Source organism: Excalfactoria chinensis, chromosome 4 (genome assembly GCF_039878825.1).
Source record: "Excalfactoria chinensis isolate bCotChi1 chromosome 4, bCotChi1.hap2, whole genome shotgun sequence".
NCBI classification, from domain to species: domain Eukaryota; kingdom Metazoa; phylum Chordata; class Aves; order Galliformes; family Phasianidae; genus Excalfactoria; species Excalfactoria chinensis.
Window position 1 is genome coordinate 2,586,402 of NC_092828.1, and position 21,272 is coordinate 2,607,673.

General features: G+C 50.9%; 1 protein-coding gene across 1 annotated transcript; it reads right to left on the minus strand.

Annotated features, from left to right (window-relative positions):
• Nucleotides 1–142: 142 nt before the first annotated feature.
• Nucleotides 143–19,904, minus strand: RNF24 (ring finger protein 24). Its single transcript, XM_072335876.1, has 6 exons — nucleotides 19,828–19,904; nucleotides 7,026–7,175; nucleotides 3,265–3,307; nucleotides 2,358–2,399; nucleotides 1,842–1,921; nucleotides 143–1,460 (listed from the first exon to the last, which is right to left on the minus strand). Exons 2-6 carry the CDS (start codon nucleotides 7,166–7,168, stop codon nucleotides 1,322–1,324), a joined length of 447 nt encoding a protein of 148 aa, XP_072191977.1. The 5' UTR covers nucleotides 7,169–7,175; nucleotides 19,828–19,904; the 3' UTR covers nucleotides 143–1,321.
• Nucleotides 19,905–21,272: the final 1,368 nt, after the last annotated feature.

Below are 21,272 nucleotides of genomic sequence, written 5' to 3' on the forward strand. Positions count from 1 at the left end.
TACACTGGATCCTGTGTGCTCCTGAAGCTACGCTGGGAGATTCAGGCCATGCAGACACAGAGCAGAGTGAGGTATTGGGATGGGATCCTTTCCCCATGGCTGAGGTCTCCCCCCCCCCCCCCCCTTTCAAACACACCCCGCATCCAAAAACCTGCCTTTATTTACATTTCAAGTCAAAAATCACATGCAAAAACCGCTTCTCTCCTCCTTTGCTTTGCTTTTTTCCTCACCAACAGTGCGATTAGCAAAAAAGAAAGACGCGTTAGAATCTCGAAATAGCAATTAAATATACAAAAATAGAGCTTACAAAAAAAAAAAAGGGTTCCCTTCCCCCCCCATCAAGAAAAAAAAAAGAAAACAGCAAATGTTTTTAAAAAAATATTCTGCTGCAGAATTTGTAGTGTACAAACACGTCTATGAGGCTCCACGCTCCATAAACAGTCTTGGGGAGTCGCGGGTTATGTACAGGAGGGACCCTCCCCCCATTACACACAACCCCCAGAGCCCCCACCCAGCCCCGCTGTGGGGTAACACTGAGGCCCCCTCCCATAAAGAGCTGCGGGTTGGAAAGGGGGGGGGGGGGAATGATGCCTGGAAAGGGCTGCATTCGCCCCATGGGGTGAAAGGAGAGGAGGGGGTGGTGCAGCCCCCAGCAGCTTTGGCACTCGGGGAGGGTTGGGTGAGGACTTTGGGTGGTGCTGAGCCATCCTGAAGGGCTGAGCTCAATGTGAACCCAAAGGGCAGGGTTTGCCCCGACCCGTGCTGTGATACTGAGGCGGTCGCACCGATGGGAGATGCTCTTACCCATGGTGGAGATGAAGGAAGCCCTGAGGTAGCCCATGGCACCGAGCAGGGGGGAGAGCCACCCCAAAAAGCACCCGACCCCAAGCCCTGGGCGGCCCTTTGGGAGGAGAAACTGCAATCTTCAGTAAGGATCATAGCCAGGGGTGGAAATTCAACCCCCATGGATGGCACTGACCCCACAGCACCGCACAGGACGGACACCGGCTCTCCTGGGTGATGCTCAGAGGGGGATGAGTGCGTTCAGGCACCTCTCGGCCGCTCTATTCCCAAGGCATCATACTGAGGCTTCCCAGCAGTTACTGAGGCTTCCCAACAGTCACTGAGCTCCACGTTCCCAGCAAGGAAAACCCCATTCCGAAGCCAAGCACCGTTTTGGGGCATGGGGATGCTCCCTTCCTAAAGTGCTCTGAGCTCTCCGTCCTCCCATCCCCAGCTTGGCTCCTTGCTGGTTCCGCAGTGCTTTGGTCGTCTCCGGGTACCCTCCAGCAGCCCCGGGGCAGTCCGTGCTGGCACAGAGCTATACGATGTTCTCTGCTCCAGGGAGGGGGCCCTGGGGGGGGCCGGGGTCCTGCTTGCTGTGCAGCTGTGCCAGCTGCAGCACCGGCATGTTGCAGAGCGGGCACACCTTGCGCACCTCCAGCCATTTGATGAGGCACCTGAAGGGGGGAAAGCACAGACATGGGGGTAAGGGGGGGGTCATTAGGACCCAAAATCAGCACCCACAGTCCCTTCTGGTGCAGCCGTGAGCCAAGTCTGGTCCATTTCCTGCATAGCATTGCTATTGGTGTGTTCTTAATTCATCATTTAAGTACCTTTATATGTCAAACTTCTAGATAAATATAATTCCAAGCATACAGGGAACTGCTGGGAGAGCCCGGCAGGAAGCCACAGATACAATGGGGACCCTGAGCATCTCCCTTATGAGGAAATGCTGAGAGCCCTGAGGCTGTTCAGCTGGAGAACAGAAAGCTGGGAGGGAATCTTAGCAATGGGGGATCTCCTGAGGTCCCTTCTAACCCTCTCATAAGTGCACTCACTTTCTATGGAAGGCATGTTTGCACGGGCAGATCCCCAGCTCGTCCTTGGGCTTGAACTCCTCCAAGCAAACGGCACAGATCTGAAAGCAAGACACACGCAGTCAGTGGTTCTGCAAGCTAAAAACACACAGACTGACAAAACCGAGGCAAAGCTCCCCAAAAAAACTCCATCTCGTCCCATTGCTTTTGGTCATGGAAAAAAAACATGAAGGGCCCTTTGCCTTGTGGATTGGCTTGGCAGTGTGACAGAGCACGGCTTAGCACAGCTCTGTGCAGCCCCGAGCTTGTGAGCCTCAGGGTGGTAAGTCCTGCAGCTCATTAAACAGTGATAAAAAGAAGTTTAAAGCCCAATTTGGGCTTAATCTGCTCTCTATTAAAGGGCGACTTCCCGGAACCCAAAGCTTCATTTGCAGAGCCAAATCCCATCCATTTGCCCTCGGGTTGTGCAAATCCACACCATGCAAGGTCTGGGTCCCGTGAACCCCCCCAAGAAGTAAAACACACACATGGACCCACCTCGTGTAGGTTCAACTCCTTCACCTTCTCCTTAAGTATTACCTGCAAGGCAGAGATGGGGTCAGGATGCTGCTTTTAACACATGTTTCCAGCATCTCAGATCTCCATAAATCACATTTTGCAACCCGTTTCTATTACATTTTCCCTTTCCGCTGCATTGATTGTAAGGAAAATCCTCTTCTTTCGGTCCCAGCCTCTCCCCAGCTGTGTGCAGTGCAAAGCTCCTTACATAGATTTGGATATGGGGTGAGGTCTTCCAGGGCACAACATGCAGCAGGAAAGAGCATAGAGGTAACCTAAATTCTAATAACATACCAAAAAGTGACTTAACATCCACGCTCCTGGGACTTAACTCTTATTTGAGGCTGTTTGAAAACACATGTAGTTCTATTCTCTTGTTTTCCTGCTGAGCGATGGCACCAAAACCTGCCCCCAAAGGGCCAACACCTGCAGGTAACCACAGGCAGCTCAGGATGCTCATGGCAAGAAAACCCCAAATCATGAGGAGCATGGGGACATGGTTTGGTGCTGGCGCTCAGCAGGTGGGTTGGACTCGGTGACCCTGAGGGTCTCTTTCAAACCAGGTGAGTTGGTTCCCATTCACAGCTTCTCTTCCAAGCAAGTGAACCTCCCAATGGGATTGAAAGCACAGCCTGAAGGTATTAACCCCAATGAACTCACAGCCTTGATGTGGATTTGGTTCTCAGCCAATCTAGAAGGGAGAGGAAAGAAGGGAGAAAAAGGAGGAAGAAGGGAGAAAAAAGAAGGGAGAAGAAGGGAAGAGTAGAAGGGAGGAGAAGAAGAAGGGAGAGGAAGAAGGGAGGTGAAGAAGAAAGGAAAAGAAGGGAGAAAGAAGACGGGAGGAGGAGAAGAAGGGAGGAGAAGGAAGAAGCCTTCATCACCTCACCTGTTTGTAGGCGTAAAGCTCTTTGTGTGCTTGATGTCTGAGCCTGGAATTAGAGGGAAAAGCGAAAATGAGGATCCCCACAACAACCCAACAGCCCATTCCATTTCCTCCCCTCTCCTATGGAATCATTTCTCTGTTTCCTGAAATGATGCACCCAAGCAGCAGCCGAAGAGTCTGGGCTGAGACTTTTCACATAGCTGGAAACGTAACATCTCCATCCAGCTGTCAGCAATGAACCTCCCACAACGTCCCTTTCCTGAGCTCCTATTAGCATGAAAAGATCCCCCTAGAACAACGTTGGGGTTCAAAACATAACCAAAAAGAAAAGAAGAAGCACTTTAATGCAGCAGAAGTTGGTTAGGGATGCAATATGGCAGCTCTGGAGACTCAGTCTGGAGCTCCTTAATGCTGCTCAGAGATATGGTGACCTAAAAGCCAAAGGTGAATCCCACTGCAGGAAGGATGGGGCAGCAACGTGCAAAGAATGGAACTAGTGGGACGGAACCGGCCCCATTCACAAAGAGCCCTGAGGCTGGGAAACTGCTTATGGAAGGCAGATGGGAAAAGGAAGATTTGCTGCTGTAGACAACTTACAAGGAGGAAAGCAGCTCAGTGCTGCCAGATGAGCGCGGGTGCTACGTGGGAAGGTTTGCATGGTACAACTTTGCTTTAAAAACCTCTTGAGAACAGCAAGAGCACAGCCAAGCATGCAAAGTGTGCAGAGCAGGGAGAGCTCTGGGGGAGGCATCCACATGTTGAGGCTGCTCTTCCTTTGGCTGCGCTCAGAGAGAGGATCCTGGGCCAGATGGGTCCATCCCACAACAGCCATAATGTGAGCCCAGGTCGCGGTGAGTTTCCACCCTATACCAGGAGCTGTGAACCCTTGCAGGAGTTCCAGCAACTGCTGCTACTCAAACATCTGCCCCAATTGCAAGGCAACACATCAAAATGCAGAGGAAATCATAGCATCGTAGAATCATTTGAGTTGGAAGAGATCTTGAAAGGCCATCTGGTCCCACTCCCTGCAATGAACAGGGATACCCACAGCTCCATCAGGTGCTCAGAGCCCCGTCCTGCTTTACCTGAATATCCCCAGGGATGGGACACCCACTGTCTCTCTGGACAACCTCTACCAGCTCCTCACCATCCTCACTACAAAAAAGGGTTTCCTTCAATCCAGCCTAAATCTCCCTTCTTTTAGTTTGAAACCATTTCCCAACTCCTCCTAAAGAGTCCATTCCCTTAACAGAACCATGAAGGCTGGAAAAGAGCTCTAACATCTCCAAACCCAACCCGTCCAGTTGACGTCAGCTCACCAATCCCAGCCTGTACCTTCTTGCAGCCTTATCCTCTGAAAGCAGCAGCATAGAGCAGACACAGACAGCTCCAGCAAAGTTTCATTTCCTTTTCCCTATTTCTCGTCCGAAGGCGGCTGCCGTGGGGGAGGGACATGTGCTGTGCAGCAGAGCTCTGCAGCAATCCTCCTTTCCTCTCTTTTGGCTGGAGCTCACACCCAGCCCCGCTCTGAGCCAGCCCCATTAAATTCCTACAGTCTCCAATCCCATGAGCTCTGCTCGCTGTTAGCCCAGCTCTTGCAGATGTGCGGGTTGCAGACCAGGAGGGAGAGGATGCACTGTGTGCACTCAATGCTCCGCTTCTCTGCGAGGACGTGGCGTGACTCGCTATTAAATTAACACCTCACCTTTTGCAGCCTCCAGCTGTGACCCCATGTTAAAGTCATGCAGAAGGGGTCAGGAATGTGTGCGGTAATCCAGGAGGCTTTGGCAGCTGGTTCAGGAGGGGGAGAAATCCAGCATGAGTTCAATATCTTGCTTTGTATATCGAATCCTCCTATGGAATCCTGCACAGCTCTGGGTATTTGCTTGCTATGCACTCAGGCTCCAGCAGTGATCGGCCATTCACCATCACAGCAGTGGAGCACTGAGGTTGACCCATCTGAATGCAATCACTTGGGGTGCTCTCTGCGTAGTCCTTACCCCCTGCCCACCTACAAGCTGACCCTCAAGCTTTAAAGCTCACCCAAGCTGAGATCTGAGAGCTCAGCTCTATGGCAAATCCAAAGGAGGTGGTGAGTGCTGCAGGGGCACAGCAGCACAGCCCAAATCCAGGGCATGGGGCTGCTTTGGGTCCACAAGGTCCTTGTTTGGTACCAGACTGCCAATCCCAGAGCTGCTGCTCCTGGTTTGATTCACGACTCGCAACAGTTAAGGGCTATAAAGGGATCATGAGGTGATCTAATCCAGCCTCCCGTCTATCATGGGTCGTTAAACAGCACTTCGTTACTCCTGGGACTGGGAGCCAAGACGCCTCTTCCAGAAGGGCACTCTGTCTTCCTTTAAAGACAGCAAGAGACAGAGAACTCACCACTTCCCTCGCTGGCTTCTCCCTGTGGTTACTCACTCTCTCTCTCTTACAACACGCCTCCAACTTCTAAATTTAAAGGTTTTCTGGCTTAATCTCCCAGACATTACTACTTGTTGTTTCTCCTTTGGGGCAGAACACACCCAACAAGACCCAGTGCCCAGGAAAACACTCTTCTTGAAGTCCAAACACCTCTTAGTTCTGCAAGGAAGCCATATAGATTCCGCTCCACCTGGGGAAAACACAGCCTCAATTCCCAATCTTCCCCCACCTGCCTTCCATTTTCCCTCCAGCAAAAGGAGTTTTGCCTCTCAATGAGTGGCTTAACCCTCTCCCCTGTGGTCTATAAAGTAATTAAAGCACAGCCCAAATTGGAACAACCATCTCCCTTCCTGCTCCCCGTCGCTCAGGTCAACAAATCACCCCCGCATCATTAATCTCCAAACGGCTCTGTTGAATGAGCAATTTGTGTACAGTAACGAACGGAGCAGGTATTAAACATTTCTTAAGTGCACGGTACATAAGTTATTCATTTAAGAGGGAGACGTGTTGAAATGCTAAGCAGAAAGCAGGAGCCATAAAACACGGCTTTTGAGTCTTCTGGAGAAGGCCACCTAGGCAACCACGCTTCACGTCCATTGAAGAGCTCCCATAAATATTTATCTGCTGTTTTTACAGTGGATAAAGTTGGCCGCCTGCGGAACTGCTCACCCTGGGATGCAACGGATGACGCTGCTCTGAGTCTGAACGCTGGGATGCAGAGTGCTGAGCTCTTAGAATGGGAAATAAAAACTTATCTCGTGGGTCACATCAAGCTGTCGGCACGCAAGAGGATGAAGCTCATTGCGGAAAGGTGATGCCGTCACTTCCTGACCAACGCATCCATTTCTCCCAACCTGGGTGAGTACTTCCATAGAATTACAGAATCATGGGTGGAAAAGAGCTCCAAGATTCCCAAGCCCAACCCGTCCCTATCATGCCCACTGTCTCTCAGTGCCACATCTCCATGGTTCCTGAACACATCCATGGATGGTGACTCCACCATCCCCTTGGACAGCCCGTCCCACTGCCCAACCAATCTTTTGGAGAGCTAATACTTCTTAACATCCAACCTGAACCTCTCCTGCTGCAACTTCAGTCCATCACCTCCCATCCTATTTCTGCACCCAGACTGAAGCCTACAACACACATTTCCCGAGGGCTGCAAGAGGAGCCCAAGTCCAAAGGCTGAGAACGCCATGACCTTTAAGGTCCCTTCCAACTTAAGCCATTCTGATTCAGTGCTGGATAACAGGAACAATTTGTGCACAGAGAATTCTATGGGATGTCCTCACCTGAGGGAGGTCACCTCCTGCAGACAGCCAGAGCAGCTCTCTTACCTGATCAAGTAGCAACAGAACAGTAAACTGAGGATGAAGACGAAGATGGCCGTGCCAAAAACCACGATGTATATGTTGAGAGGCAGGTTCTGGAACCCAATGTTCGGCATCCTGAAACTGTAATGCTGGAAATCTGAGCTCATGGGTAGGCTGCAAGGAAAGGGAGAAAAGAGAAGGACGTGAGGCTCTGTCTGTAGGGTCAGCAGCATGGGAGGTCCTTGGGAAAGTTCTCCTTCCCCTCCCCTCTGGCATTTTCCAAGGCCAATCCTTCCCTTTGAAGAAATTCCCCTGTAGAGCATGCACATCAACGAGTGCCCTCCAGCTTCGGCACAAGCCCCATCCCTGCTCCTGTAGGGTGATGAACTGGAGGGACATTCAGCTCACCCCAAATGTCCCTTTTTCAATTGAATTCATTCCGGAACCAGGTGGAAGAGCAGCCCATTGACTTTGCATTGCTATCAAATCCTGAGCACGGAGCCGTTCACCCTTGAATAACCACAAACATCTCCGGCCAGGCACAAAGTTCCCCACCCGCAGCTTCAAGAAGGAAGTCACAAACCCTATCTGGTTTTCCTTTCATCAGTTACTGCCCACGGGAGGTGGGCAGTGCCAGCTTGACAACACACAGGGAAACCACCTGCAGCCTGTTCTGCAGATTAAATGCCCCGAGGAACAACAAAATTCCCCTAAAGCAGGGAGTTTTCAGCTGTGTGCGGATTGTACGGCTCCAGATTTGGGGGAGGAAGTGAGGATGGGGTGAAAGCACGGGATCTGGGTAAGGATATCCTGGGGAATGAGAGCCGAAAAGCACCAGATCTCAGCTGCAGGTTTCTGGAGTCATCATAGAATCATAGAATGGCCTGGGTTGAAAAGGACCACAATGATCATCTGGTTTCAACCCCCTGCTATGTGCAGGGTCATCAACCACCACACCAGGCTGCCCAGAGCCACATCCAGCCTGGTTGGATGGCCTGGATTCATCATAGAATCATATGAGTTGGAAGGGACCTTTAAAGGTCATGTAGCCCAACTCACCTGCAGTGAACAGGGACTTTCAGAAAGGATGAATTCAGCATTCAGGAAAGGGGGACTCTCAGAAATTACCCATACCATTGAGTGCTGCTGGCACAGCTCCACAGCAAAGCAGCACCTACCTATACAGAGTTTAACCCCAACTCAACTCAACCCAACCAAGGCCCTACAAAGGTCCCTACAACAGGAGCTCCATCCTACTAATGGCACAACTCAACTCAACCAAGTTGATCAACATAGATGGAACCCGTCCCCATCACCAGAGTGCTCAGGAGACACTGCAAGCGTGGCACCTGCCTTGAAGAACTGAGTTGATTCTGTAGGGTGGGAGGGTTAGGGAAATTAAAAGAGGATGCAAACACCACAGCGTGCACTGGGAGCAACTCTTCTACTCCAGCTACTGCTCTGGAATCTACTGTGTCCAGTGAGCGCATGTAGGCAAAGTGTGTTCTTATGGTTTAGGGACTGTAAATCATCTATGAGAATCCAGGCTGGGAGAATAAGCAGGATGGTTCATTGAAAGTTGAAGGAAGACAAGCACTGAGCCAAGCACTCAAACCAAGCAGAGATCTCTGAGAAGAAACAGTACAACCAACCAGCACAGAACTGATTCTTTTCCTTTTAAACTCCTTGTAATGCTCTGCCTAATCAGACTGAGGGCTATTGGCATCGCCACTCGGAGAAGAAATCTGTCCTAATATCCAACCTGACCCTTCCAAGCGCAAGGTGAGGCCAACACCTCTCATCACTGTTAGCTGGGAGAAGAGGCCGACCCCCACCTTACCACGACTTCCTTTCAGGGACTTGTCCAGAGCAATAAGGTCTCTCCTGATCCTCCTCCTCTCCAGACTGACCCATCCCAGTTCCCTTGGCCGTCCCCCATATAATTTGAGATCCAGACTCAACTTCTACATTGGTCCTGCAACATTACTGCGAAAAATACTGAGGTTAGAGGCTAAAAAATCCTGCACAGGGATCCAGGAAACCATCGACTTTAAAAGGACTGAAATTGAATGATTTTAAGGATCCAAGCTTTTGGTTTTCATTTTTTTCATTCATCCAAACCAGGGATGCCCTATGAGAGACTCAAGGATGGGCCGGATGAAATTAATAATCATAGAAATATAGAAACAGTAAGGTTGGAAAAGACCATGAAGATCATCAAGGCCAATCATCAACCCATCAAAACCATAAAACAACATGATGCCAACACGATGGCCAGGATGAAACCAAAGGAGGGAAAATCAGATTTTCCCATGAAGATGTTTGTTGAAAGACGTGATGGCTTACAGAACTAAAGGGATTTCAGGGTCCTTGTGATAGGGATGAGACTTCCCCGTGGGAAGGGATCCTGTCTGCAATAGGAAATTCCCAAATTCCCAGCAGGAGATGCTGGTTTGTACACGTTAATTAAAACCCCAGTGATGGTTAATGCCAGGTGAACAAGCAGGGAAGTCAGGAAACGAAGCTCCAACAGCATTCACTTTGCTCTGATTACAAGCCAGGCAGTTAAAGGCAAACCCAAATAAGCCACGCAGCCAAATTAATCCCTATTATAATAACAGCAAGCACTTAACGCGCTGAATAAGCACAGCCAGCCTCTTGCATGCAGCTTTCATCAGGAGATCTCAAAGCGATGAGCAAGGCTAGCAATTATCTTCCTGCACTGAGGAACTGCTCAATGGGGGGAGGGGGGGGAAATGCATTTTTGTTTTTAATTATTATTATTAATTTGTACCACTGCATAAATGGGCCATGCAAGCATTGAGCATTATATTAAGTTTAGCCCAGGTGGAGGGCTGGTTTGGGGGTCAACAGCACATCTGGTCGGCTGTGGGTAACATGCACATCTCCTGTTCCAAAGGCCTTATGCAAACCCACAAAGTGTTTCACACAGGTTGACCCAAAAGCTTGGCTGTTAACTCGGATGGAAGTTAAAATGAATGCAAAACAACAAAATTCCCCAGGTCGGTGTCAGCTGCGGTGCAGGGTGTTCTTCCATGCGATAAATCCACAACATAAATGTTATTCATTGTGTGTGCCTAGTGGGATGACCGCCAGACTTTTCCCCTTTCTGGGCACTTTGACACCAGCAGAAAGACAGCGACGTGCAGCCAGCAGGCTGCAGGGAAGCTCTCATCCATAGCACAGCCCTAGTTGGAACAAGATGATCTTGGAGGTCACTTAGAATCATGAAGGCTGAAAAAGATCATCTAGCCCAACCACCTACCCATCATCACCATGCCCACTACAACACGTCATAGACTCACTAAGGCTGGAAAGGAGCTCTAAGATCCGCAAGCCCAACCCCAACCCGTCCCACCATGCTCATAACTATGACCCTCAGTACCACATCCCCATGTTCTTGAACACCTCGAGGGATGGTGACTTGCCACCACAGCTGTGCCAGTGCCCTGGCGACCCTTTCAGAGAAGCTTTTCCTACTACCCAACCTGAAACAGCAGCAACGCTCACCCAGGAGGATGCAGCCCAATGTGGGACTGAAGCTGGGTCACCAACACCATAAAACTCTTTGTCAGATGGAACAAAAGCTGCTCGTTTTCCCCATTTTGGCTGCATGCTGGTCGTTGGTGCGTGCACAAGCAAGAAATCCAACTGGACTCCCAGCAGGAGCCGTTCCGGACCTTTGATCCCCATTCCCCTCCCTTCAAGAGAGAATTTGATGCTTTTTGAACAGGAATCAAAATTCCCTGGCTTTGCTCCTCGGTTAGACGATGCTGAGCAGTGAGATTTAACCCTCTCAGTGTGGAAAGGCAGTGAAGTGATCAGTAAGCAAAAAGGTCTAAAAGCCTTCAAACGAATAATAAATAGGAGGAGGACAAAAACAAAAGAAAACCAAAGCAGTTTCACCAGCAGTGCTGAGCTATTTGTTGAGTTTCTGGGATGCTTTTTTGGTTGGTTGAGCTGACACCGTGACCTTCAAAGCACACCTTTAAATAAGAGAAGGTTTTCAGCGCTGTCGGTGCAGAAAGATGCAGAAATCAGGTCAGCAGAAGCTCCCATTGCTGAGGTTACATCAGCTCCACGCTGTTGCTGAGGCAGATTTTGCAAACTCCAGGAAAAATGGTAAAATAATAATAATAATAAAACAAAACAAACACTTTTGCTTTTTTTACCCAGGCTAACTCAGCGTGTGCTGCTCGGGCTGCCCTTGGATGACGGCAGCAGGAAGGAGGAAAGCAGCCAACGATTGGGGCTGCTCTGGCATTGTTTTGTTGGAATTTCCAGGCAATGCAGTGAGTTTTGGTAAAGCCTCAGGAAGTTCGTCAAGTGGCCACAGGATCTGTGTGTCCGGAGAAGTGCCTTCGGGAAACTGATCCTGGATGCTGCATGCACACAGATTGTCCAAATACGGTTCGGTTGTGGCTCGGTGATGAGGTCATGCTCGAGCAATTTTCTCCCTTTGGCTCTGTGGATTTTTTTTTCCTCCCATTTACCTGGCACGTGGTTTTGTCCTGGATGCGATGTCACCACTTGCTGAGCTCAAGATGCGCTGGGAAAGGATGTGCTGTGCAGCATCCATCGTGGTACTCACCCTGGAAACATGCCCTATCCCATGTCCAGGTGCCAAGTTCCTGATTTACTGGGTTTTCCCCAATTAATGGCCTTCTTGGAAGCTCTACCAGCCCAAACCCAGCATTGAAACACATGGATAATGGAACTAGATGATCGTTGAGGCCCCCTCCAATCCAAGTCATTCAGGGATGTTGGGACTTGATGATCATTGAGGTTCCTTCCAACCCAAGCCATTCTATGATTCTATGAATTGTAAATTACAGCTGAGGGATGCAGACAACACATGCTCCAAAGATATCCTAACTAGCAAAACAATCTAGCTTTGATTGAACCAACCTCACCATGCTAAACAAAAGCAAACTGCTTTCTGTAAAGCAAAAAAGCAACCAGCTTTCTCTGTTCTTTAACACTGACAAGCAGATGGATTCTATAACCTCCTGAAATCCTTTCAACCCCTGCTTCCTAAGCTCCTTTAATGGAAAGGAAAAAAAGCCTTTATGTTACTGCCTGGACTCCCTTCAAGCCCAGAGCCTGGATTTTGGCCCTCTTCAGAGGATCCATTCTCTTAATTTTCACCAAAAATATAAGAAGTGTAAGAAGAACGGGTGGCTTGATGCTAAAAGCTGGACACCAAACCCAAATCATCAACAAACCCTAAGGAACAGCAACCCCAAAAGCCCTGATATTTCTGTGAAGTCTCGGTGTTAAGATGCTGACAGCACAAAAAACACTTTCGGATAACCCAAATAACCCAAACCTCAGCCTCCTGGGGATATATACCGTCACCACGTCGCCAACATTGTGCAGTTGGCCTGCCCTTCCTCTGGCTTAACAAAAAGGTGTTGGTAGCTGGGAGGTGACGGACAAGCACTTTGAGCATCGTCTGCCCAAACTCATCATTTCACCCAAAGAAATTGCTTTTTACACGGTTTCCTCCTCAATTCAGCCCCCGATTAAGACAAACAAAAGTTGAAGCCCTGCTGTTGACACAGAACTTGTTAAAAAAATAAATAAATAAATACAAAACCACCCCAAAGACTTGAGAGAACGCTGCTCAGCGTTTGGGTTGGTTTTAGAATCACTAAGGTCAAAAAAGAGCTCTAAGATCCCCAAGTCCAACCCCAACCCATCCCACCATGCCCACTGGCCATGTCCCCAAGTGCCACATCTCCATGGTTCTTGGCCACCTCAAGGGATGGTAACCCCACCACTCCCTGGGCAGCTGTGCCAGTGCCTGGCCACTCTTCCTACAAATAAACTTTTCCTAACATCCAACCTGACCCTCCTCGGGCACAACTTCAGGCCATTATCTCTTGTTTTGCAGTAGATTGAACAAAGCCTGCTGACTATTTTCCACCCGCTCCAAGGTTGCCAAGACGTGAACAACAGTGAGGCTCCCCGCCATGCAACACAGCTGTGGGAGCTCCATGCATTCCTGGACACTGAATCAACTCCTAGAAGGCATAATATACCACTGATGTTAACGAGCTGCCTTAGTGACGAGTACAGAGCTGCATCAAGTGTCTCCTTAAAGGTCAGGGGAGCACATGATGCCTGGGAACCCTTGCTTACACTTTTACTACAAGTTAAAGACAATTTGAGTTAGTCTAAGTATTAAATTGCAGTCTTGCATGGCCAGCAAATCCTTTAAAACCAAACGGCAAGGCCCCAAATCTTCCCAATGCCACTCTTAACGTTATTATGTCTCTCTCAGCCCACTCTCTGCCTTCCCCAACTGAGCCAAATGTAAAGCTGCATTTGCAATATGCTCATTTCTGGCAAAAAATAAAAAAGCCCACAATGAGATGATGAGGATGGGGTTACGCAGCCGCGCCATTGGCATTCAGTGGGGGAAGGAGCTCTTTCTCCACACCGCGGGGCTGCCACATTAAGTCACATTTGAATTCACGGGATGAAGGCTGCTGAAATGTCACTGCGGCGGCTCCTGGCACAGTTCAATGAGAGCACCAATGCCTCACTGGGGCAGTGGAAGTGATGAGTTTGCCTTTGTAGGGATTTAAAAGCTCTGGGTGGCAGCCAGGCATTCCCAGATCACAGCTGCCATGGGTCGAGGAAAGAGCTACGCGAGGAAACCCTGCAAACGTAGGCAGTGCAACAGGGTTGGAGCAAACCCTCCATCGTGCATCATGAAAGCTGCTGTAGGTTGCACCCTGAGGAAGGCGGGGGTAGTAATCAGTGCATGACGCAGAGTTCCTGCATCCCATCCTTCACTCGCGACATAGCCACGTCCTCCATGGGTCCTGAACTCTTCGTGATAACCAACAGAGGATCAGCCTTGGGAAACAACACTTCTTCCAAGAAGTTTTGCCCATTTCCTTCAAGGAAACTCCCAAGCTCAATGTCCCAGCTCAACCGTCCACAGTTGGGCGACTTAACGTAGCACGGTGCCGATACGATGAAAAAAAAGCCCTGATACTGCACAAAAATCCATGGGGATCAAGGGCGAGGATTAAAGATATACTTTTCAATGCTTTGGTTTGTGAAAAATCGCATGATGTGCTTCAGCTTTTTAAAGCGCAAAGCCCCCCATCTCTCTTAGTAGCGGTACGGCAACGACCCGATGTTGCACAGAAAGGAAGGGGGGGAAAAAAATGAATAAAGAAAAAATGGCTCAAGCTAATCCTCCAATTTTATAAGACACTAATCCGCTGATCTCATTGAGAGGGATTAGAATTACCCCCTCGCCAGAGGATTTAAGAAGTTTCCAACCAGATGTCAACAAAAGCAGAGCATAGCCTGCACTGAAAGCCCTTTGGATGAAGGGGAAGGGGCATTCGCAGTGTGTCCATGGGGCTGGATCCCATCTGGGGGATGCTGTACCTGTGTCCCATCTGCTTTGGGATGGACTTTCGAGGTGCTGCATAAACTCAGCCTCTTCTGTTCGAGGTCTGAGTTTTGGGCGGATCAGGCTGGAAATGACAGAATCACAGAACTATAGGGGTTGGAAGGGACCTCTTGGGATCATCCAGTCCAACCCCATGGGTAAAGCAAGATCCCTGCAGCATTAATCCAAAAAACAAAGTGGGGAAAGAGTGGGAGCACAGATTGACACCAGCACTACAGTCACAAAACATCCACATTTCTACCCAAAATAAGAAAGCTAACCTATTCCATCCACAGTTTCAGCCTGGACCACCCTCTCTTCTATGCCAGCTGCCGGGTGCGCGCCGGCGCAGATGAGGGCCGGCTTTTGTTCCATTCCATGTGTACATGCTCAGCTGAGCTCACAAAAGGGAAACAAAAGAAAAACTAAAAACGCAGCTGCCTTCATAACCAATCCACCAGGAAATCGCCCCGGGGGGAAGCCCAGCCCAGCTGAGGGCTTTCTGCAGAACAATGGCAAAAAAGCATCTTTAAAGGCAGCAAGAAATATTTGCTCGTTTGCGAAACGAGGAGCTGAATGCCATCCCGACCCCTGACGCCTGGATTCTGTTTCAAGCAGGAGGAGCCATTCCAGTGACAGGATGCACTGGATATTCAATGGTTGCATTTTCAGGTTGGATATAAGCAAACATTTCTTCTCCAAAATAGTGGCAATGCATTGGAATAGGGCTGTCCTGGCGCTGGAGTCACCGTCCCCGGAGGTGCTCAAGAACAGTGGAGATGTGGCACTGAGGGGCCACAGTCAGTGGGCATGGTGGGGTGGGTAGGGTTGGACTTGGAGACTTTAGTAATCATTTCCAACCTTAATGACTCTATGATTAATTCACCAACCAGGATGCACCAGGGCTCCCCAAACCCCATCAGATGGGATATTTGCATTCCCACCCTCTTACCTTTTGCCTTCCATCCTGCCAGATAGGTCAAAATCCACCTCCCTGCTCTGTTCCAGCCCTACAGCTGTTTGTTGTTGCTGTTTTCCCCGCCCCCCCCCCCTCCCCCCCCACAAAAAAATGCTCTTCCCAGCCAGGGAGCTGTGAAACACTCTGCTATTTCCAAGCAGCCAGAGCACCAATGTTGGGAAATGGCTAAAATAAGTCCAAGGCTGCTCTCCTGGCTGATAGCTTTCAGTTTCTCTCTCGCTGCTTGGGAACTGGCGTGGTTTCCTGCCGGGTGCTTTGTGTGTTAAAAGCAGCCCAATCCCTGCAGCCTGATCCTCCATGGTAATAAAAACCAGACGGAGCTGGGCTTGGCTGCCTCCCACACTAGCAGAGCAGAAGGAGCAAGAAGGGAAACAAACGAGCCCTTTGCTCCGGACTCATCCTGCTCACAAAAGCAGTGATGCAGGGAGCAAGAAAGCTGCAAAACAAACCACGTGTGCTCCTTGTGCTTTGACAGCGAACTTTAAGCCGGATGAGCGAGGTGTCATCTGCAGCACTGAGACATCCGAGGCCGTTTCATGAATCATTCAGGTCGGAAAAAAGAGCACAAAGATCCCCAAGCCCAATCCCAACCCATCCCACCATGCCCACTGACCGTGTCCCCATGGTACAGCTCCAGGGACGGTGATCCCCACTACACCCTGAGCAGCCCGTTCCAATGCATTACCACTCTTTTGGAAAATAAGTTTTATCTAGCATCCAACCTGACCATTCCCAGCACAACGTGAGGTTATTACCTCTTGATCCCTGGATGCATCTAGGTTTGGGGCAGAATGAGGTCTGGGTATGTTCACTGGTATCACAATCCTGTGTTGATCCATCCTCACGAAGCACTCAGGTTGCAGACATCAGTGAATTAATGAGAGCTTAAGGACACGCAAGCCTGGGTTACTTGCAAAAGTGATGGAGAGGAAAAAGCAGTTCTGAGCACCAGAACAACGCAGTTCCAGTCCCACTGAGCACCTGGATGCCACACATCCCTGGATGCAGAGAAGATGCTCAGCACTCCCACTTTTCGGGTTAAAAAAATGAATTTTTAGCATGGCTGTCAGGCACAACAACAGGCAACAGCCATACACCAGTGCCGCCGCTTTCTGTCATCGAATCACAGAAGGGTTTGAGTTGGAAGGGACCCTTAATGGCCATCTGGTCCCACTCCCCTGCAACAAACAGGGACGTCCACAGCTCCACCAGCTGCTCAGAGCCCATCCTTGCTGTGCTTTCTCAGCATCACCACCAGCCTTGTGTTTCCCAGCCCCAAAGCACGCCAGGTCACTCCCCAGGCAAAGTCTAAGCCACGGCAGAGGGATGTCAGAAGCGAAGGAAGGTTATCAGACGTCAACAAACGATGACTTCTCGATGAGCCACTGCAGGAAACAAAAATAAACAGGAGTCCCGTGCTCTGGAACACCCGAATGCAATGGGAATTCCCCAACATACCGCCCTCTGTGCTCTGACGTGTGCTTCCCATGGGAACCACAGAGAAGCCAAGTGCAAAAGCCTTGCGTTGAGGTGACGTCCAGCTGCATCGATGCTGGGATGGCTGCAGGATGCCCAATGGCTGCTCCCATGGAATGGGGTCATATGTGGATCTTCGAGGTGGACGGGTAGGAGAAGAAGTTACACTGCTGCAGCAAAGCCTTCTGCTGTCCCATTGCAGATGTTCTTTGAGCAGCTCCACCGAGGTCCTGTTTGTGCAGGGAATGGGATGGGCCATGCAGTGCATCCTCTCTACTACAGCCTCCATGGGGTTGGCTTGGACTCGCTGAACCCAAAGGTCTTATCCAAACTAAACGATTCCATGAAGAGGTGCAGAGAGGGGGGGTCCACATGCACAGATGCCCCTAGGATAGCTGGGAACCTTGTTCCGTCGTTGCTACAAGCCCTGGGACTGGGTGGGTTTAAGGTCCCTTCCAACCCAACCCATTAGGTGATATGGTTCTATGAAGACACATCGGGCGCACACCAAGGCAATGTCAGCACTGCCCTCCCTTTTTTTCCCCCCCATCTAAATACACCAATTGCTGCATTTTGAGTTCCTTCCACTTTGCCCCCATGCACTCCATTTGCTGGGAGCTATACCCTTCCTCCCTGAGTTATCTAAGGCCAAAAGTTTGTTGTCTTTCCAGGCTCCAGGCCAAATCTGTTTAATTTTTGCTACGGATGGCATCAGCTGGAACCTCTGTGAGCACAGCAACAGAGCCCATCGCCCCACTAACCCAGCACTGCCCTCCAGGCTGCTCTGTTTACACCCACCATAACAAAATAAAAGCATCGCTATGAACTCAGGCTACAGTTTCACTATGAAACCAAACGTGGGAATGGAGGAGGGGGTCAGGTTAGGAAAGCATCAGGAAAAGTATTAGTGGACACGGTGGTGAGGGGTCGACCATTGGACTTGGTGACCTTAGAGGCCTCCTCCAACCTTAATCATAGGATAGTGGGCATGCTGGTGATGGGCCAGCCATTGGACTCTACGATCTTAGTGGTCTTTCCCAACCTTAATGATTCCAATAGAGACTTTAATACTGAATCCGGTGTTAAAAGAAGGATTAAAAGCTTGCATTTTGCTGTCCTGCAACAGAAGCCCACGAACGAGCCTCAGTCCCATTGCGAGCGCACCATGCAAACCCTACACTGTTTCTCATCCCACAAAATGCATCCCAACACCTGGAAGCCAGAGTACACCTCCAGCAAGATTTATTGGGTGAAATAAAGGCAAGGAGAGGCCGGCAGCCCTGTCCACGTCCCTGCTCGCGTGCTGCTGAACACGTTGTGCAGGCAGGAAGCTCCAGATCAAAGGCAGGGAGCGTGCCAGAGCTGTATGTAATGCACAGCTCCTGCCAAAGCTCATGGGGGGGTTAGGGGGGAAGAATGGGAAATAAAGAACAACAAACCCCATACGCACAATGGGGGACGGCAGACGGGGTCTGGTTGTGCTTTGTTAAGGGCACACGTGAGCATGACGGGGATAGCAAAACCACACGAAGCACAGTGCAAAAAAGGGAACGGGAGATGCGTCCCTCCCCAAACAAAGAGCAGCAGAAGTGCAAATAACAGCAACAATAATAATAATAATATCATAAAACAACCCCCCCCCCCTCCAGCAAAAACCCACCCCCAAGAGGTGAGTTCTAGCCCTGCAGCTCACAGTCCTATGGGACCCACGGACAGCCAGTGCCAAAAGCAGCAAACTCAGTACGTGCCTGCATGGCAGGAACGCCCGCCCCGCTGTACCGCTTCCATCCCCAAACCTCATTTGGTCTTATTTGTTCCCCTTTATCTGGCCCTTTTTGTTGTTGTTTGCTTCAGCCCAAAGCACTGACTCGGGGGGTTGGCGGGGGGGGGGGGGGGGGGGGATCCCCTTTTTGGGGTGCAGGGAGAGAAAAGAGGGTGGGGAACTGTCTGCTGCCCCCTTTGTGCCACACTTGTAAGGCGGCGGGGGTCAGTGCTGTGCTTAATCCCACTCTTAATGTGGGACAAGGGTGTCCCCAGTGGGCATGGGGTGGGGGTGCCCATGGTGTCTCCAAGCAGCCAGCTTCATAGGGGTGCTGTCACCCCATAGGGGCGTGCAGGAAGGGGAATGCACAAAAGGAAGGCAGCGGCAGCACTATAGGGCAGCACATAGGGATGTGGGTTCTCACTATTGGGGTGCTGGATGGGGGCTGCCCTACAGGACAGTGCATGGGGAGGGGGTCCTGCACTACAAGGCGCTGCCCTATAGGGGATTGCTCAGGGAGAGGGTCCAGCCCTAGAGGAGGGCTGGAAGCGGCTGCCCCATAGAGAGTGGGCAATGCATAGGTAGGGGGTCCTGCCCCATAGGGGACCGAATGGGGAGGGTACCCTGCACTACATGAGTGCTGGGGGGGGAGCCGTGCCCCATAGGGCTGCAGGAGGGCAATGCCTTGCCCCATAGGGGTACAGGAGGGCAATGCCTTGCCCCATAGGGCTGCAGGAGGGCAAAGCCTTGCCCCATAGGGCTGCAGGAGGGCAATGTCTTGCCCCATAGGGCTGCAGGAGGGCAATTCCTTGCCCTATAGGGGTACAGGAGGGCAATGCCTTGCCCCATAGGGGTACAGGAGGGCAATGCCTTGCCCCATAGGGGTACAGGAGGGCAATGCCTTGCCCCATAGGGGTACAGGAGGGCAATGCCTTGCCCCATAGGGCTGCAGGAGGGCAATGCCTTGCCCCATAGGGCTGCTGGAAGGAGATCTCTGCCCCTACAGAGCAATGCAAGGGGATGGAGAATCCCAGCCTTCTAGCGGAAGGAAGCGGTGCCCTAGAGAGAAACACCAAGGCAAAGTGCATGGCAAAAGAAGGTTCTTTGCACCTCCGGGTGCCCCCACAACCCAACAGCCGTAACCCACAGCCCCATCCCGGCCCGCACTCACCGCCTCGCCCCGAGCCCGGCCGCCGCTCTGTCGCTGACGGGGAGGGACCCGGATGGAGCCCCGCCCCCTTCTGACCCCGCCCGCCAGTGGGCAAGGCCAATGAGCTTCGAGGTGCGCATGCGCGGTGATGTCATAAGGAGGGGGGGGATAGTGAAGGGGACGTTGGGGACAATGGGGACGTTATTGGGATCTTGGTGGGGATGGGGGGGTCGGTGTGATGGCAATGGGGATTTAATTGGGATGTAATTGGAGGCTGTGGGGGCACGGAGAGGAGTATGGGGACATGAACGTGGATATAGTGACATGAACGTGGATATAGTGACAGTGGGGGCGTCATTGGGGTATGGGACACAGTGGGGAGGGGGGTGACATGAGGACAATAGGGATGGGGGAGGATAAGAGGAATAGAGTTAATGGGGACTATAGGGATGGGGGGGGCATGAGGATGGGGGCTGTGGGAATATGAGATGCTAAGGGATGGGGTGAGACTGGGGTGGGATGGAGCAGGCTGCCCAGGGCAGTGAGCACGGCCTGGTTTGTGATGCAAGGAGCTGACGTTTGGGATACAAGGTCCCGTTCCTGCTGTGGGAATCCTCACCTCGCACAGAAGGGTGTGCTCAAACCTGCTGGCAGTGCCTGTGGCTGTTGCTTGTGCTCTAGGTAATGAACCTGCCAAGCCCTCACCCTGCAGGGAATGGGATCAATTTGAGAAGCAAATCCAGCTGGAGATCAGGTTCTGCTATTCCTCCCTTGGAAAAAGCTTGGAACCTGTGCATGCAGTTTGTCCTCAACACATCCTGGGAGCTTTTTGTGGCATTTCAGGACTGTGGTTGGGTCCGGAGCAACCCTATGGATGCTCCTTTTGAAGGCCAGAAAGGCTTCTGCTTCTCTTCATCAGCTCCTATTTGTACACCTTCCTGCCTCAGTTTCCCTTTTGACTGACGGTGCTTGTCAGACAGCAGCAGCCTAAAAACAGCACGTCTGGGGGGAGCAAGGACGCATGTCCAAGCTCTGATTCATCGCCTCAATTGAGAGAAAGCCACAGCATTCACTTTCTCCCACTAATCACGCTGCTCCTTATTAATGGGATGATCCAGTTTTTCCTATTCGATGGGTGAGGGCAGCTGAAATCCAGCAGACTCGTATGGCCAGACCTTATGGCAGAGAGATGGGGTGATAAGGGAGGGTGGGTCTGTCTCCTTGGGAAGGTGGAAAACTTGTCGTCCTTCCAGGAGAAATGGGGTAACATTCCAGGGATGGGACTCAATTGTGTCCCGTGAAGTTCTCCTGCTCCTATGGGGTTGCCTCAGGGGATCACGACAGGGTTGTATGACAGGGCCAAGCTCTTTGCTGCTTGTAGGTGGTGGACATCGTTGGGTTCACTGTGGTTAGCCTTGCATCCACCCGTGCAACCCAAGCTGGATGAACAGAAGACATCGGCTCTG

Bases quoted from the DNA above. Each gene is read 5' to 3' on its own strand.
- RNF24 (XM_072335876.1), bottom strand. From the start codon at position 7,168: ATGAGCTCAGATTTCCAGCATTACAGTTTCAGGATGCCGAACATTGGG. The intron at 2,400-3,264 runs GTGAGGTGATGA...TCTGCCTTGCAG, and splicing joins AGCTTTACGCCTACAAACAG to GTAATACTTAAGGAGAAGGT. The intron at 1,922-2,357 runs GTGGGTCCATGT...TCTTGCTTTCAG, and splicing joins AGGAGTTGAACCTACACGAG to ATCTGTGCCGTTTGCTTGGA.